Here is an 18,491-nt window from a genome sequence, read left to right on the forward strand (position 1 = left end):
AACCCATTACTTCCACTGCACCAGTCTTTATAGCTCTTATGGTACACATTTTAGAGCCCATGTTTACTAAACTTTTTTTTTACTTCTGATGATCGTTGTTCTCATATCCCTGAATACACATTTTACAGCCCACACATTTTAGAGCCCATGTTTACTAAACTTTTTTTTTACTTCTGATGATCGTTGTTCTCATATCCCTGAATATTGACCATTCCTCCTGGAACAACGTGTATATTCGAATGTCTTTCAGTTCACATTTTGTGCATTATCTGATAGTTTCCTGGGAGTCAAATAAGCCAGTGAACTTCCACGCTCCATTTCTATATACATGTTCAGTATCCTCTGTTCACCCTATTTGCAATGTGTCCCATTAAGCTTATGTAAGCAGTGTTCTTTCTAAACAGACTGCTCTTCCCAGTATCCTACCAATGAATCTAAGGCTGCTAGTTGTTTTATCTACAATTCAGCCTACATGATCATACCATTTCATACCTCCACAAGCTGTTACACCACATCCATGTAATTGTATGGATAGACTGAGTCCAATTGTGACTAGCTGATATTTTAATCATAAGATAGTAAAACATGAAATTTTGCTAAACGCAAAGTTTTATGTTTCTATATATCTCAAGCAAGTCGTCAATCCCTGCACCATGTAGAAATTTTATCAAGATCTGCATAGATATTAGTGCAGCTTTTTCCAGATAGTACCTTATTATACATAACTGCATCATCTGCAAAAAGTCTGAGGGTATTGTTGATATCATCTGCAATCATTAACATACAACATGAAGAGCTTGGGTTTCAATACACTTCTCTTAGGCACAACTGAATTTATTTTTAAATTTATCAATAGTTCTCCATCCAAAACGCCATGCCACATCCTCCCTAACAAGGAATTCTCAATCGAGTCACCAACTTCAATCTACATCTACATCTACACTCTGAAAGCTACCATGAGGTGAATGGCAGAAGGTACATCCCATTGCAGCAGTTGTTAGGATTTCTTCCCATTCCACTCACATATGGAGCACGGGAAGAATGATTATTTGAATGCCTCTGGAGGTGCAGTAATTGTTGTCGTTGTTGTTGTGTTGTGGTCTTCAGTCCTGAGACTGGTTTGATGCAGCTGTCCATGCTACTCTATTCTGCGCAAGCTGCTTCATCTCCCAGTACTTACTACAACCTACATCCTTCTGAAGCTGCTTAGTGTATTCATCTCTTGGTCTCCCTCTACGATTTTTACCCTCCACGCTGCCCTCAAATGCTAAATTTGTGATCCCTAGATGCCTCAGAACATGTCCTACCAACCGGTCCCTTCTTCCAGTCAAGTTGTGCCACAATCTCCTCTTCTTCACAATTCTATTCAATACTTCCACATTACTTATGTGATCTACCCATCTAATCTTCAGCATTCTTCTGTAGCACCACATTTCAAAAGCTTCTATTCTCTTCTTGTCCAAACTATTTATTGTCCATGTTTCACTTCCATACATAGCTACACTCCATACAAATACTTTCAGAAACGACTTCCTGACACTTAAATCTATACTCGATGTTAACAAATTTCTCTTCTTCAGAAACGCTTTCCTTGCCATTGCCAGACTACATTTTATATCCTCTCTACTTCGACCAACATCAGTTATTTTGCTCCCCAAATAGCAAAACTCCTTTACTACTTTAAGCGTCTCATTTCCTAATCTAATTCCCTCAGCATCACCCGACTTAATTAGACTAAATTCCATTATCCTCCTTTTGCTTTTGTTTATGTTCACCTTATATCCTCCTTTCAAGACACTGTCCATTCTGTTCAACTGCTCTTCCAAGTCCTTTGCTGTCTCTGACAGAATTACAATGTCATCGTCAAACCTCAAAGTTTTTATTTCTTCTCCATGGATTTTAATACCTACTCTGAATTTTTCTTTTGATTCCTTTACTGCTGGCTCAATCTACAGATTGAATAACATCGTGGATAGGATACAAACCTGTCTCACTCCCTTACCAACAACTGCTTCCCTTCTATGGCCCTCGGCTCTTATAACTGCTATCTGTTTTTGTACAAATTGTAAATAGCCTTTTGCTCCGTGAATTTTACCCCTGCCACCTTCAGAATTTGAAAAAGAGTATTCCAGTCAACATTGTCAAAAGCTTTCTCTAAGTCTACAAATGCTAAAAATGTAGGTTTGCTTTTCCTTAATGTTTCTTCTAAGATAAGCCGTAAGGTCAGCATTGCCTCACGTGTTCCAACATTTCTACGGAATCCAAACTGATCTTCCCAGAGGTCGGCTTCTACCAGTTTTTCCATTCATCTGTAAAGAATTTGCATTAGTATTTTGCAGCTGTGACTTATTAAACTGATAGTTTGGTAATTTTCACATCTGTTAACACCTGTTTTCTGTGGGATTGGAATAATTATGTTCTTCTTGAAGTCTGAGGGTATTTCACCTGTCTCATACATCTTCCTCACCAGATGGTAGAGTTTTGTCAGAACTGGCTCTCCCGAGGCCATCAGTAGTTCTAATGGAATGTTGTCTACTCCCGTGGCCTTGTTTCGACTCAGGTCTTTCAGTGCTCTGTCAAACTCTTTACGCAGTATCGTATCTCCCATTTCATCTTCATCTACATTCTCTTCCATTTCCGTAATATTGTCCTCAAGTACATCGCCCTTGTATAGTCCCTCTATATACTCCTTCCACCTTTCTGCTTTCCCTTCTTTGCTTAGAACTGGGTTTCCATCTGAGCTCTTGATATTCATACCAGTGGCTCTCTCTTGTCCGGGGGTCTCTTTAGTTTTCCTGTAGGCAGTATCTATCTTGCCCCTAGTGAGAGAAGCCTCCACATCCTTACATTTGTCCTCTAGCCATCCCTGCTTAGCCATTTTTCACTTCCTGTCGATCTCATTTTTGAGACGTTTGTATTCCTTTTTGCCTGCTTCATTTACTGCATTTTTATATTTTCTCCTGTCATCAATTAAATTCAGTATTTCTTCTGTTACCCAAGGATTTCTACTAGCCCTCGTCTTTTTACCTACTTGATCCTCTGCTGCCTTCACTACTTCATCCTTCAGAGCTACCCATTCTTCTTCTACTGTATTTTTTTCCCCCATTCCTGTCAATTGTTCCCTTATGCTCTCCCTGAAACTCTGTACAACCTCTGGTTCTTTCAGTTTATCCAGGTCCCATCTCCTTAAATTCCCACCTTTTTGCAGTTTCTTCAGTTTTAATCTACAGTTCATAACCAATAGATTGTGGTCAGAGTCCACATCTGCCCCTGGAAATGTCTTACAATTTAAAACCCGGCTCCTAAATTCCTAAATCTCTGTCTTACCATTATATAATCTATCTGATACCTTCTAGTATCTCCAGGACTATTCCATGTATACAACCTCCTTTTATGATTCTTGAACCAAGTGTTAGCTATGATTAAGTTATGCTCTGTGCAAAATTCTACTAGATGGCTTCCTCCTTCGTTTCTTACTCGCAATCCATATTCACCTACTATGTTTCCTTCTCTCCCTTTTACTACTCTCGGATTCAAGTCACCCATGACTACTAAATTTTCGTCTTCCTTCACTACCTGAATAATTTCTTTTATCTCATCATACATTTTATCAATTTCTTCATCATCTGCAGAGCTAGTTGGCATATAACCTTGTACTACTGTATTAGGCATGGGCTCCGTGTCTATCTTGGCCACAATAATGCGTTCACTATGTTGTTTGTAGTAGCTTACCCACACTCCTATTTTTTTATTCATTATTAAACCTACCCCCGCATTACCCCTATTTGATTTTGTATTTATAACCCTGTATTCACCTGACCAAAAGTCTTGTTCCTCCTGACACCGAACATCACTAATTCCCACTATATCTAACTTTAACCTATCCATTTCCCTTTTTAAATTTTCTAACCTACCTGCTCAATTAAGGGATCTGACATTCCACACTCCGATCCATAGAATGCCAGTTTTATTTCTCCTGATAACGATCTCCTCTTGAGTAGTTTCCGCCCGGAGATCCGAATGGGGGACAATTTAACCTCTGAAATATTTTACCCGAGAGGACGCCATCATCATTTAACCATACAGTAAAGCTGCATGCCCTTGGGAAAAATTACGGCTGTAGTTTTCCCTTGCTTTCAGCCATTTGCATCTCTGTTTTTTTAGAATGGCTCTATACCATGAAGGCTCCCTCCCATTATAGATTGTTCTACTCCATATATGTCTATCCAGTACGTGGCAAAGTATTATTTTAAATGTGATCTATAGTTCTTCCAGATGCTCCTGCCCTGTGCTGAAAGTTTCAAATTCCTCATTGAGATATGACATTACTGATTTTTTTACCTAATTTACTGAATGTATATATTATTCTGCTTGTTTTAGTTGGCCCTTGTACTTTGGTAATCATTATTGACACAACCACATGATTGTTATTGATACCAGTTTAATGTGGACTCCCTCAAAGAGGTCAGATCTATTTGTTGCCATTAGATCCAATATATTTACAACATGAGTGGGGTTCCTAACTACATGTCCTATGTAGTTTTCGGAGAAGGCATTTGGTGATCTTTCACTGAATGTCTTATCATGCCCACCACTATCATAATAATTTGCCCAATTAATTGTTGGATGATTAAAGTCTCCACCAATGGTTACAGTATGACTGGGGAACTTACGTACAAGCAAACTGAGGTTTTCTCTCAAGTTTTTGAATACACCAGGAGATGAGTCTGGTGGGAAATTGAACAATCCAATTACCATTTTATGCCCTCCCCTAATACCGAGTCTTGGCCAAACAATATCACATGCAGCTTCATTCTGTCTCGATCGATTAGAATTTCTTTATTGCAACTAATACATCACCATTTCCTATTAACCTATCCTATCGACTTACACTTAATTTTTTCCCAAAAATCTCACTCGTATCACTTTCAGGTTTAAATCAGATTTCTGCACCTAGTAATAGGTGAACTTCACTGCTTTTCACAAGTGCTTAAACCTATGGCACTCTGTTGTGGTTTTTTGTAGTCTACCAATAGGATTTTAATACTTTCACCTGTGAGAAGCATTAATTCGATCTTACATATGTGGTGTGATACTGTAACGAATGCTTTTTGAGAGTCAGGATATACTACATCTACCTGATTAGCTTGATACAGGACTTTCAGGAAGTTCTGTGAAACAACTGCAAGTTGGGTTTCACATTATTTATGTTTTTGGAAGCCATGCTAGTTACGTGGAGCTGGTCATTCAGTTTGATAAACCTCATTACATTTTAGCTGAGAATACGTACCAAGCTTCTAAAAATATTGAACATTAATGATACTGGACATTAGTTTTCTGACTCACCTCTTCTACCCATCTTACGGATGGGAGCAACATGGTCTTTCTTCCAACCAGTTGGCAAGGTAATTTTTTTCAAAAGACCTTCAGTACCTTGTGGTTAAGACAGGGGCCAACAAAGCTGCAAATTCTCTGTAGAACTCTATGGATCCTAGTATCTTTTCCAGCTTTGGTGACTTCAGATGTTTCTCAATACCAATGACCCTACTATTTTTATATGTACACCCATTTGGGTGGAATTAAGAGTGATATGTAACACAACATTATACATTAAGATCAACGTATGTAAGATAACACATTCATTTATATGTTTTTCGGTATAAAATCTTATATTAAACATAAATATATTATATTAGCATACTGCAGCAGGACCCGCAACATCTGCCATGTGGTGAACTTCAGAAGAAGCGCCAGCAGCGGAAGCAGCAGGTGGATGTTGCTGCTGCCTATTGACTGCAGATGCTAACTCCTCCCTCAGAACAGCGGCAGCTCCTGCTGCAGAATCCACTGTGCTATGACTCATTTCTGCATCATTTATGGTTCTGCAACTGCAAGAAAAAAATTGTTATAGTATAAGTTAAACAACTTCTAAAAATCTAGATATTTATTAATTTCTACAAGACATAACAATGAATGTATGGCAGTACTGGCTCCAGCTGTATGTCATTTTCACATTCACAATTCTAAAAATACTCTTCTAAATTTTTTTATAGGTTAATGTTTTTTCACAGAAAAATACTGTAAATTGGGTGAATAGGGACAAAAATTTTAAAAAGTTATTAAATGAAACCTCTCCCTTGCATTTTCATCTGAAGTATCTTGATCAGTGCAGTTAAGATGGCCAGTCTGTTGTCTACACGACATTTCAGAACCAAAATCAAGTTTTCATATTTGTCATGTTGGCAGACACTATATTCAGCTGCTAATCTACACAGAATTTTTATTACCTCTTAAAAGGTTTTGGTATTCTAACTAGTGACTAGATTGATGTATTAGTGATTTTATATTCTCGGTTCACTGTATTTTGGTGAGTATTTGCACATAATAAATATTTAGTTACCTTCATTTTGAAAGAAACCATTTAATTTATTTTAAATATTGTTTGTACAGTTATATTGAGGTGAATCAGAACAAGGCAAAAATGCCAAAAGTAGCTACTGGTAACAAATTTTTCATGACATGTGAAGTGTGCTTGCTTCATACTGTTACACAGAATTTTCAAAACATTTGATTTGATGCATAGAAGACAGGCCAAGTTATACAATAAGAACATTTTAGGAAAAATACAGAGGCTTACACTATTTTATATACATTTCTGAGATACACCTACACATTTATTACTGTTTCCAGAGCACAACAATAAAATCTATAATTCCGTTGTTCAAACAGTGAAACTAACCTCAACGACTTCTTCAATAGACTAATAGCCATTTCCCACCAGAGGAGCAAAGACCAATTTTTTCAATGAGCCACATTATATGCATTACTGCCTTAAAGTTTATGGTACATTTTCACTCCCATGTACTATGGTGTTTAGGCATAGTGTTTTAAATGGGATATTGGAAGTTTAAAATTATTCCTGTGGCAAGTGGTGGCGGTGGAAATGGAAAGTGTCAAGTGTATGTTCGTTTTCATATTAAAAAGAATGGATGGTGTTTTAAAATCTTTTAAGCGTGGTAAACAGGATTGTCGATGTTTGACAACATACATTTTTTCATGATTTTTATAATACTACGAACCTTGAGGCTTTTGCTGAATTACCCCAGAGATTATATTATAATGAATAATCGAGTCAAAGTAGCAGTGGTAGAATATTTTTCTGGTGTCTGTCTGTGGCAACTGGCAAAATAAACAGTACAAATGCTAAGCTATTCTGTTTGTCTGCTAAGTAGTCAACGTGTGATTTCCAATTTAAACTTCAACGTGATTTAGGCCTAAGAAGTTAACATGGTTTACATCTGTGATAACCTGACCACTGCAAGTTATTTTTATTCCATTCCGTTCTATATCTGGCATTTATTGGAGTCCCTTCAGGCACCTCACTTTCAATCAGAACTGTTATATCGTAAGCAAATAAAACTGAACCAACATCAAGTGGTTGGTCATTTATGTAGAAAAGGAACAGATAGGTACCCAATATTGGACCTCACGAGACTTCTTGGGAAATAGTTCTCTAGTTTGAGTAGTAATTGCTTGAATTTGAAGTTACAATTACTCTTTGTTCCCCATCTATTAAGTAAGAGTTGAACCCTTGTAAAGTAGTGTCTCTGTTTCCATATATCTATAAATTGTATAGAAGTAAGGAGTGGTTCAGTGAACTGAATAATTTTGTCAGATCACAGAATGTACCTATGACCTTTCTGCTCTTATATAATGAGGAGCATATCTTTTGAGAATACTCTTTGATGGCATTTACAACGCTTTTTCCTTGCTGGAATCCAAACTGATTTTTAGAACCTCTCATTTATAGTAAGAAATTTTTGAATTTGTTTTGCTGCAATCTTTTCAAACACAATGGAGACTGTAGAATATTGCTAAGCATAATAAGTATCAAAAACAACTGAACACGATCATCATAGCACAAAACAATGGATGCAGCAGCACCATAGTACACAAATTATGTATCACCATAAAAAGAAGAAAGAGAAGACAGCAGGTATATCAACACACAACAATAACACACAACGCTCATTTCACTCCAGAAAACACAGCCCTCAACACAAAATGGCACACCAAGACGCAACAGCAATACTCCTATTCTACTCCATTCCTCTCTCCACCTACAGCTCCCACAATTCCTCAGTCAGTTCTAATGCGTGTGCAGTGTGCTACAGTGTATGTTACGTCCAAATAAACATTTACTGGGCGAAATCTGCACTATATGCATTTAATACATACAGAGCAATAAATGGTTGCATAAATAGGACAAAAAATGAATGGAGAGAGAGAGAGAGAGAGAGAGAGAGAGAGAGAGAGAGAGAGAGAGAGAGAGAGAGAGAGAGAGAGAAATCATATTTCATATAGTTTTAATTATAAACAGTAAGATTTAAATAAGCTGCCAAAGAATCACTACAAATATCATATCAAAACATGTATAGTCATAATTTTCTTTGTATTATAGACCACTGAAGATGCCTAGACTATATAGGTGAAACACTTTAGGCACAACTAAATAAATTCAGTTGCAAAAGGTGTAATTTTTGTATGATAAAACATAACTGAATTTAGCAACAGAGGAAAATGGCTGCAAATATTAATAATATTTTATAGAAGATCAGCAAAAGAGATATAGGGCTGTAATTCCACTTATCTTTTGTCGATCCCTTTTTGAGAATTGAGGCAACCACTGATAGTAACAAAGCAATGGTCAACTAGTGAAGTGTGTTGCTCTTCATGAACAATGTGTTTTGGTTTTCTGTCTCGGTGATACATATGATTGTTTATATTAACATAATAATTTGGTGAAAAATGTCAATTTTAAGCCCGCTGTTGGAGTAGTCTTGTCTGTTCTATTACAGGATAGTAAATATTTCCACACTGGTGACACTGAGTTTATTGCGTGTAATCTATACAACATGAAGTTATTGGGGTGCTTATCTTTTTGTGCATTCAACCCAATGTCTTTGTCAGCCTACAGACATCTCAACTGTCAGGAACAAAAGTTGTTTATGTCTAATGAAACTTTCACAAGCAATTCATCTCATCCGGGCACTTTTGTACACCACAAAGTAGACAAACTCCCACAGCCAGCTGTGTCGGGAACCACATGGGGCACATATGAGCATGTCCATGGTCACCAAGTACAGAACTACACTGGCTGCTCTAGCTAACAGCATTATGCTCACAAAATTCAAGCCTTCACATCAAAGATTCATAGATGTTCTTACACTAATGTGGCAAGCACGTACTGCTAGCGCCAAACTAAAAATGCACCCTCTTTAGCATGACATGGGGTTTGTGAAAGCTTGTTTCATTTCTCAAACAAATTCCAAATTGCCTCCCAATGACTATGGTCGTACATCCTGCACCGGCCACCCATGCACCCACACCTACCGTGTCATGTAGCATGTGCAGTCATCAATTCGTCGCCTCTACAGGGACCTTGGACAATGTATCACACAACAGGACAATACTACATCAGGACTTCTCCAATGTTTTTTGCCTCCACTGCATCAGATGCCCCTTCTCCTAGGGTCACCTGGACCTGTTCTCTTCTACCAATCATCCCAGAACATATACCGGCTGGCCTGTTACCAAAATTGTCACAATTACAGAATGACAGCCTGACAACATGGTTTGTGCTTGCCTTCTGAATGTCAATGGGATCATCAATGGTGACACAGGGTTCATATTTCTGGTTAGTCATTTGCACGATTTCACAGACCTAATGAGTGATCTGAGTCCACCAGCATTTTGTAAATACAACACTGCCAAAATCACCACCATTAGATGTCTCTCTTGCCCCCATGCAGATGCCATTCACCACATAATTGATGATGAAGCTTTGGAAAACAGATCTATGTGCACTGGTGAGAGCCGAATACATGCTAAATCTTGCCTTATATGCACTTTGGTTGGTGAAGCTGCTGCAAGTACTACAATTAAACCTTTTTATCACAAGCATCTGACCCCTCAGACCTTAATCTCTGGCTGGCTGACCAGGCATACAATATTATGGGACATCATCATATGATTCCGACCATGGTTAAACCGAAGATTTTCATGGGCGGCACCAGCGATTCTGTCGTTATGCCCCAGACAGCAGAGGTTAGTCTAGAGCAGGTGCATCATCCCCATGTGACCCACAGCCATCTGGAGGTGAGTGCCCACATCTCTCTCTACCCACTCTAGAAGACCTTCCAATTTCCCGTGATGCAACACCCGACTGCTTCAGGGAACTTCAACAAGCTACGCCAGCTGGCACAGCCAGTGCTCAACTCACATCACACATAGTTTATCCACTTTCCTGGTTTCACAGGACATTCAAGTATGTAGTAAGGAACTGCCAACCACCTTGCACTTACCCAAATTCCTTGTGTGGGCTGGTTTAGCCACTGCAATCTGCAAAGACAAGGTTAGGCACTACGCAGTACTTTGGTATTTTAACTCTACATCCTCACTTTAATGACTATGTACAAGACATCACATCCCAGCATGTTTTTTAGCCAACATGGATGTGGGCACAAGTGTCACACCAATGTCTATCACACTCACATGCCCTTTGCTGGCAAAATTCTCCTTACGTGCAGTGACAAGATCAACATCTCAGTACACAACATGGTCAAACTACTGACCGAACTGGTTCCTGATGTGTTTGTTAAATGCCTTCCGTGTCACCAGTGTTGATGACCGTGTCCCCTGTATTGATCTCTTACAGTTTTTTGGCCTCTCCTCTGGCCTGAGAACAATGTCTTTACTTTACCATGAGAAACATTCAAATTGCGTGTGCTCGCTACACCATCAACTCTCTACCATCCACTTTCTCTGAGTATGTCACTATTGCTGCATCTGGTCTCCTTGCTTGTCGACCTAACTGCTGAATGCTCCGTGGTTGCACTTACTGCATGCAGAATTAAGAGACCAGACGCTTAATAGATGCTGCTTCAGAAGGACTGGTATGCGCACAACGCCTACTCCACAGCCTCAGACCTCTGCAACCGTACTCTGATGTGGAACTTAACTCAGCACCTGTTCCACATGTCTCAACCTGTAATTCTGTACACCTCAGGTTAGTGACAGTGTTACATCAAGGGAAGCCACCCACATCCCCCCCCCCCTTGCATGTGACGGCAAAGCAGGCACAGTAATGAATGGCACATGCCATACGATCGACACTATGGGTCTGGCTTGTGATGCACTGGGGGCCATCTGTAAACATTGCCATGCAAAAGCAGTAGTGCATGAACTCTTCCAGGTGGGCATCATACAGCCTTCGGACAGCAACTGGTCGGCCCCCATCCACTTGATCCTTAAGAAAGACAGTTCTTTTTGCTGTGTGGCAACTACAGGTGCCTTAATGCTCGTACTGTCATTGATAACTACCCAATCCCCCAGATTCAGGACTTTGCACAACTTCATAACAGCACGTATGTGAGTGCTCTCAACTGATGTAATGCATTTCTACTGATCCCTACGTTCCCAGGTGACACTGCTAAGGATCTGTTGGTTACTCCACATGACATGTTTGAGTTTTGTTTCATGTCATATGGCTTCAAAAATGTCACTCAGTCATATCAACGTTTCATCAACTCAATCTTATTCACGATGCTGAATTGCTATGCTTACTTAGACGATATTTTAAAATATTCCTCCTCAATCGAGAAACATGAAATCCACCTGTCCCAAGTCAAGTGGCTTTGCTAAGCAATAGCTTGCAAACCACACATGACAAATCTCAACTGAACTGAGAATATGTTACCTTCTTGGGATATACCATGGACGGCAAAGGCATTCAACTGCCAGTTGATTGGGTGGACTTTCGTTGCAACCTCCCTCATCATCCGACTTTTTGGAAACTGCGCTGATTCCTCTGCACCATTAATTCCTACTGGTGACATCTTCCCATCGCCACCCTCATCCAGGCAACTCTTACAGTTGTGTTGGTTGGTAACCAAATCTCTGGTAAACCCCAGATGAATTGGTCGGACAACATGATCTAACCATTTGAGGCACTGAAAATTACATTAGCTAATGCCATGACATTTAAGCACCCAGTTCTGGATGTGCTCATTTCCATTCTCATGGATGTGAGCGATTTCTCAGTAGGTGCCGTCCTCCAACAACATGTAGGCAATTCCATTCTACCATTGTGCTTCTTTTCCAGGAAACTGCTTGGTTCACAATGAAAGTGGTCTGCATTCAATCACAAACTAGTCACAGTTTATGAAGCAGTTAAGCACTTCTGCAGTGACATCGAGGATTGCAAAGTCACCATAAACTCCTAGCGGATGCGATTTGCAATCCCATACTAGATCTGCCACAGACACTTTCGAGCATGTGGATTTGATTAGCCAATACACAACAGACATTTGACAAATTAGGGGAGCTGACAATGCAGGCACAGTATATCTATCCAGAATGGCAGCAATTACTTCTCCTTTGGACTTCAAAGAGTTAGCTCCACTGCAGACAGAAGAGACAGATGTACAGGAAATGCAACAGGATATGGCTACAAACTTTACAATGGTTTCTCACCACCTATCACGAGCCACTACACCAATTGTGTACGACATTTCCATAGATCATCTGTGCCCAATTGTACCAGTTGTCCTTTGCCTGTAAGGTGTTTTTGGCAACACATGACCTCAGCATCCTGGTATTAGGGTCACCAGGTGCCTGTGACTGAATGCTTCATATGGCCCAATGGAAACAAAGACTGCCAGTCATGGACCCAGGTGTGTATTCCCTGTCAATAGGGCAAATTCAGCCATCATGAACAGCCCCCATTAAATTTTGTCTGACCCTTTCCACTGTCTGTACAATACTGCAACATACTTTTGTCCCTCAATGAAGTGATCAGATGGGTTAAAGATGTACCACTCATGGACATTACTGCCGATATCATCACAAATACATTTGTCCGTATGTAGATTGCACAATTCGGCTGCTCGTCTTTGGTTACAACAGACGAGGGATGCCAACTTGAGCTCCAGCTTTTTTTCGAAATTGTGCATCCTCTGCGGCAGTGCCAAGTTCCATACCACCGCTTATCAATCATAGAACAACAGCCTCATCAACCACTGGCACCACATGTTTAAAGCAGCCCTCATGTGCAGCAAAGAAGCCTGGACTGGAGTGTTACACTTGGTCTTGTTCGGCATTCAAACAAGATTTAAAGGCTATGCTCACACAGGTGCTTTATGACAAACCCCTCTTGCTCCCTGCTGAGTTTGTGGAAGATTCTAAGCTACACACCCAGTTCAGATGCCCACTCTGGTCGAGCATGTTAGATCGCACATTGCCAAGGTGCACAGCCCTGCCCCCTCAGCCACATTCAACACCCTCAGTTTTTGTTCACAACAAGCTGGCTCATTGTGAGTTTATAATGCTATGTGACAACACCATTCAGCCAGCACTACAGCCTCCCCACTCATGACCTCATCAAGTGTTAGAAAGGGTAAATAATACTATAGATATTTTACTGAATGATAAATGACAGACCATCTCTGTCAACAGGGTCAAGCCTGCTTGGACTTTGGACAACAACCCACTTGCAGAAGCAGGAAGGACCTTATGGGCACTCAATGCCACGAATATCAGAGGCGAACATGTCCCCAAACCATACAGTGTCATGTGAAAGAACTTTAATGTGAGGTTCCATCTCCCCAGTGTTCTGTCCCCCCTTCTGTTGGGATTGACTCTAGCCCAGCTCCTGCTGCTCCCCTACCACCCCCCCCCCCCTCTCCCAGTGACAATGACAGTGCCCCACTCGATCAACTCACCCTCATTTTTCCGCTGCTTAATGTGCACCCAGTGTTCACTATCAGCAATGTGACTATCATGTCGATGACCTTGCCCTCCATCTGCATGACACCACCATTTTCATATTGGCACATTATGCTTCCAGCTGTGATGAGGCTATTACATTATATGTGACACTTATGTTCACTCCAGACTCCCCCAGGACATGGATGAAGATCACACCACAGCCATAACCGATGGCGGTGGTTGTATCACCATCACTGTGCCCGTTTACATGGTCCATCCCACAACTCCACTCTCGCATGTGGGTCATCACCTTTGGCCTCCTGAATGGTTGCATGACTATGTCATCTCTGGGTTCCACACCCACAAAAACAGCAATCGATCAAAAGACAATTCAGGCAGTTGGAAGCAAGAGTTGGAGTAATTCTGTCTATTCTATTACTAATACGATAGTAAATATTTGCAGAGTTTATCACAGCATATTTACTTTTTAACCATTTTATTTACTTATTTGTTAACCTTACATAATGTTAACCACTTTCCAGCAACTCATGATGCCTAGGACACGTGACTCAACTTGAGTTTATGTGATCGCTCTAAGCTTGTTGACACCAGTGCCTACCAATTTAAATTGTATATTACAGCACTGAGGATGGTCACTTAGTGACCGAAAATCGATTTTGCGGTTAATAAAACAAAAAAATACAACCAATGCTGTCCCTCCTTCCAAGTATATCCATTATCTGGTCGTGGTGCACAGGACACTCCATGGAGTCGCCAATCAATGTTTTGAAGACACTAAATGTGCAAAGAGGGTACTACATCTTCAGGCAAATCCACTGCATAACAATCTATTTCTTTGGTTAATCAATTTGCTAATTTTATGTTATTCTTTTTATACTTGTAAATTGTGTTGTAAAAATTACAGTTATGGGTTTAAAATAAACAGTTTTATTTAATATAAATTCACTTATCTGCAAAATGTAAACAATATCTTACAGGTACCTTTTTCTGGAATAAATGAAAGTTCCTTTCTACTACCATGATTTTGTAATAAATATAATTACATCTTTTTTAAAAAGATAAGGAGGAAGGATGTGGTTCAATTATTGCAGTCCAGGGCAGTAATGCATGATAAAGAAGGCAGCCCTTGCAATTGGTTCTTTGGAGGTGGAGGTGGTGGTGGTGGTGGTGGTGGTGGTGGTGGTGGTGGTGGTAGGACTGAAGGGTATGTGGGGATGTGATGCGGGAAATCTGTTTGCAGACTAGGTCTGGGGGATAGTGCTTGTCTGTGAAGGCCTTGGTGAGACCTTCAGTTTACTGGACAAAGGAGTTCTTGTCACGGCAGACACCAACCCCGGGTGACCAAGTGGTACTTAAGGAATTTTTTGGTGTACAGGGGATGGCCACTGTCGAAACACAGGTACTGTTGGTGGCTGGTGACTGGAGTGTGGATGGAGCCTTCAGAGAGGAGGAGGTCAGTGTCCAGGAAGGTGGCACTCTGGGTTGAAGAGGACCACATGAAGTGGATAGGAGAGAAGGTGTTGAGATTGTGAAGGAATGAGGATAAGGTGTCTTCGCCACAACTCCAGATCATGGAGATATGATCAATGAACCTGAATTAGATCAGTGGTTTAGGGTTTTGGGAGACTAGGAAGGTTTCCTCTAGATGGTCAGTAAACAAGTTCGCATAGGAGAATGCCATGGTTCTTCTCCCCCTCCCCCCTTTGTACCCTGCTATTCCTCCTCCTCTCTCACCCCACTCCAGACTGCTCCTTTTGTTCAACATGACAGTTGTAATCAGGTCAGGATTTCTGGAGGTAGTGGTTACATGTGCATGAGGTGTGCTTGCTTGCACGAATGAATGTGTGTTTTCTTTTCTGAAGAAGGTTTCGATCGAAAACTATGATGTGTAGCAGTCTTTTCATCCTGCCTGTATGTTACTCAATGTATCACCTTTTTAGCAATCTACCTTTTCTTAATGTTGTTGACACTTATGTGCCTAATGGCTTTTCTTCCGTCCTGCAACCCTGTAATGTTTTCCTTTGCTGCTGTTCTCTAAAGCATTGCCCTGCTCAGTCCCCATAACGTTTCATCTTTCCTGTGTGTGTGGTTTTTTTTTTTTTTTTTTTTTTTTTTTTTTCATCATCTGCCAAACCATGACTTCCAAGTGACACTGTATCAATGATCTCATCTGCGTACAATATACAACTTTTAGAGCCTCAAGCATTTCGGTGTAAATTCTAGAAACACTTGGCCTTCCACCGTGTCAAACACCTGATATTTTTGGTAAGAGTGTGAGAGAATGAGAAAGTTTCTACCAGTCCACCTGTTTCTATGTGCAGGTCGGAAGTTTGTTATTAGAAGACTGTAAGAGGGGGCGAGTAACTGACGACAAGTGTTTGCCGCCAGCGCCACAGAAGACGTGACGAAAATTCAAGGAATAATTACGTAGTATTCTTTGATGTGTTAGTGTCTGTGTCGATTGTAGAAAGACCAATGAACAATTGAATATAGATTTCTATGCACATTCATGTATTGGGCTCGCTTGAGACTAGAGACTTATCTTACTTCACATCTTAGTTCTGCATGAGGCAAGACACATGTGATGTCTATAAATTATTGGTTGAGTCTGAAGTTTAAAGACGCCAGTTGGCTTGCCAGAGTTTACTTATGTGAAAAAGAGAAAATGTTGATTTGTGTAGAGAGATGAGAATATACCAAGAATGCACTGAAAGTGTTCCACAAGTGCACAAATTATTTCAAGAACAGAGAAGTAGCTTAATAAATTCCTGTACCCGTTATAGTCTTCGGAGAAGAAGCTTTTAGGATATCGACGTAGCTGATTACCCAGACGAGAGGACCGGCTGCACACAATACGTAAGTCAACTGCGAGAGACGTATGAGTCTTGCACCCCTGTACCACGCTGTCTCGTGTCGTCCGAAAATCGTTAGAACATGGCGACCTAAGAGTCAGGACCCGAAGAAAACGAGAATTTAAAGACAGAAACTGAAAGAAGATATTAGGCGTTATCATGGCAAACAGGCCTAACAAGATACAAGAACTGTTTCCAGTAATCGTTTTGAGTCCAATGAACCAATGGAAGAAAGTTGCGAGCGCAGTGCAGTAAAATGCGCGAGAAAGTAATAACGGAGAAAACTGGAGATTAAGACTTCAACTTTTCGACTAAGAGGATTGTTATGGTTATTTATTGAGCATCCATTTCATCATATACAATGATATAGGAGATTGGGTGTGGAGAGTAAGCAGTCTTCACACACGTACATCGCGCCGACGCCGAGTGCACCAGCTGCTGCTCACCGGTGCTGACTCCGTGTCTGCTCGCCAACGACGACGCTGAAACCAACATTCGACGCCGCTGGCGCCAGTGCTGTCCACTGACGCTGATTACACGTTCGCTCACCCACGCAGCTAGAGCTCTTCGCCGGGTGAGCGAAAACCCAGAATTATTTGGTAAAAGTTGAGGGCACGGTTGAATGATAAACTCACGTTAATCAACTATTTATTGAATTTAACAAGAGACACGATGAACAACTTCAAAATTTAACTAAAAAATTATTATAGTTATTGTACTCAGTGGTGAATTTTCTTTTAGATGATTACTAGGTTAAGATCAATAAAATTATGGATCAAGAACAGCAACAAACTTCAGGACCAGCCATGGCCATGGCAGTGAATAGGGGACACGCCAAACTGGGCTGAAGTGGCAAATTTAATCAAAGAACTAAGTCCATACTCCGTTAAATGCTTGATTAGATGACCAAAGTGCTAAGCTGAATGACCAGAAGGCTGATTCAACCACTCTAAGTGAGAAATTAGATGCTCAAAGTGAAACCTTGAACAGCCATGCAGCAAATATAGTTTTTATTAAAGACTAAATTTGACTCTTTAAATAATAAGGTACAAAATATGAAGTTAGATTTAAAGAGTGAACTCACTAATTCTTTGAATGCTTACGTTAATCAACTATTTATTGAATTTAACAAGAGACACGATGAACAACTTCAAAATTTAACTAAAAAATTAGAATTTGACATTGAAGATAAATGTAACAATGTAGAAATGGAACTTGTCGAAAAAATTAGGATCGTTTCAAAGCGTATGCAATGTTGCCTTCAATGTTGTAAATCAGAGGTTGCACGCCCTGAAGGAGAGTATTGAAAAACAGGATAAGGTAATTCCTTTTGTCCAATCGCAAATTGCAAGCATCAACACTCGAGTTGACACCGTGGAAAGGGATTTAAAAGAGGAACTTGCGACATCCGATACCGTACCTTAAATATAAACAGTCTGGAGGAACAATTAGAAGAAATGATAGAAAAGTGGCCGAGAGGGTAACCCCTAACAATGTTTCTTCAGACTTAGCTTTGGAACATAATGATCAGAAGAAAGGCATAGATAGTTTATGGAAAGCATTCAAACTTATCCAGGATAAGGTAGACAAAAAAGTGACTTCTTCTAACGTGGTGGTAACCAGTGAGGCAATGGGGAGCAAATTCTGGACTATCCAGGCAATTTCCGAAATTTAAGCCAGACGGGGACGTAAACCCAACTCATTTTCTGAAACGGTTCAACCAAGCCATGCCGAAAAATTGGGAAGACTCAAAAAAAGACAGAATTCGCGGTAGGGTGCCTTTTAGGTGAAGCTTCGGAATGGAGCACTGTAAACATTGAGAATTTTTCGTCTTGGACCGACTTCCACAAA

The 18,491-nt window shown here is 40.3% G+C and overlaps 1 protein-coding gene across 2 annotated transcripts in view; it reads right to left on the reverse strand.

Annotated features, from left to right (window-relative positions):
• The window catches only part of LOC124612382 (mitochondrial coenzyme A transporter SLC25A42), a 238,953-nt gene that overhangs the window by 82,335 nt on the left and 138,127 nt on the right, over positions 1-18,491 (reverse strand). For both annotated transcript variants that reach the window (XR_006979540.1, XM_047140560.1), the window contains exon 2: positions 5,702-5,882. Coding sequence is in view for 1 of the 2 variants with exons in the window: in XM_047140560.1 (XP_046996516.1) it covers positions 5,702-5,863 (162 nt within the window). In the remaining variant the exon portion in view is untranslated. The remainder of the gene's footprint in view (positions 1-5,701; positions 5,883-18,491) is intronic.

This window comes from Schistocerca americana, chromosome 1 (genome assembly GCF_021461395.2).
Source record: "Schistocerca americana isolate TAMUIC-IGC-003095 chromosome 1, iqSchAmer2.1, whole genome shotgun sequence".
NCBI classification, from domain to species: domain Eukaryota; kingdom Metazoa; phylum Arthropoda; class Insecta; order Orthoptera; family Acrididae; genus Schistocerca; species Schistocerca americana.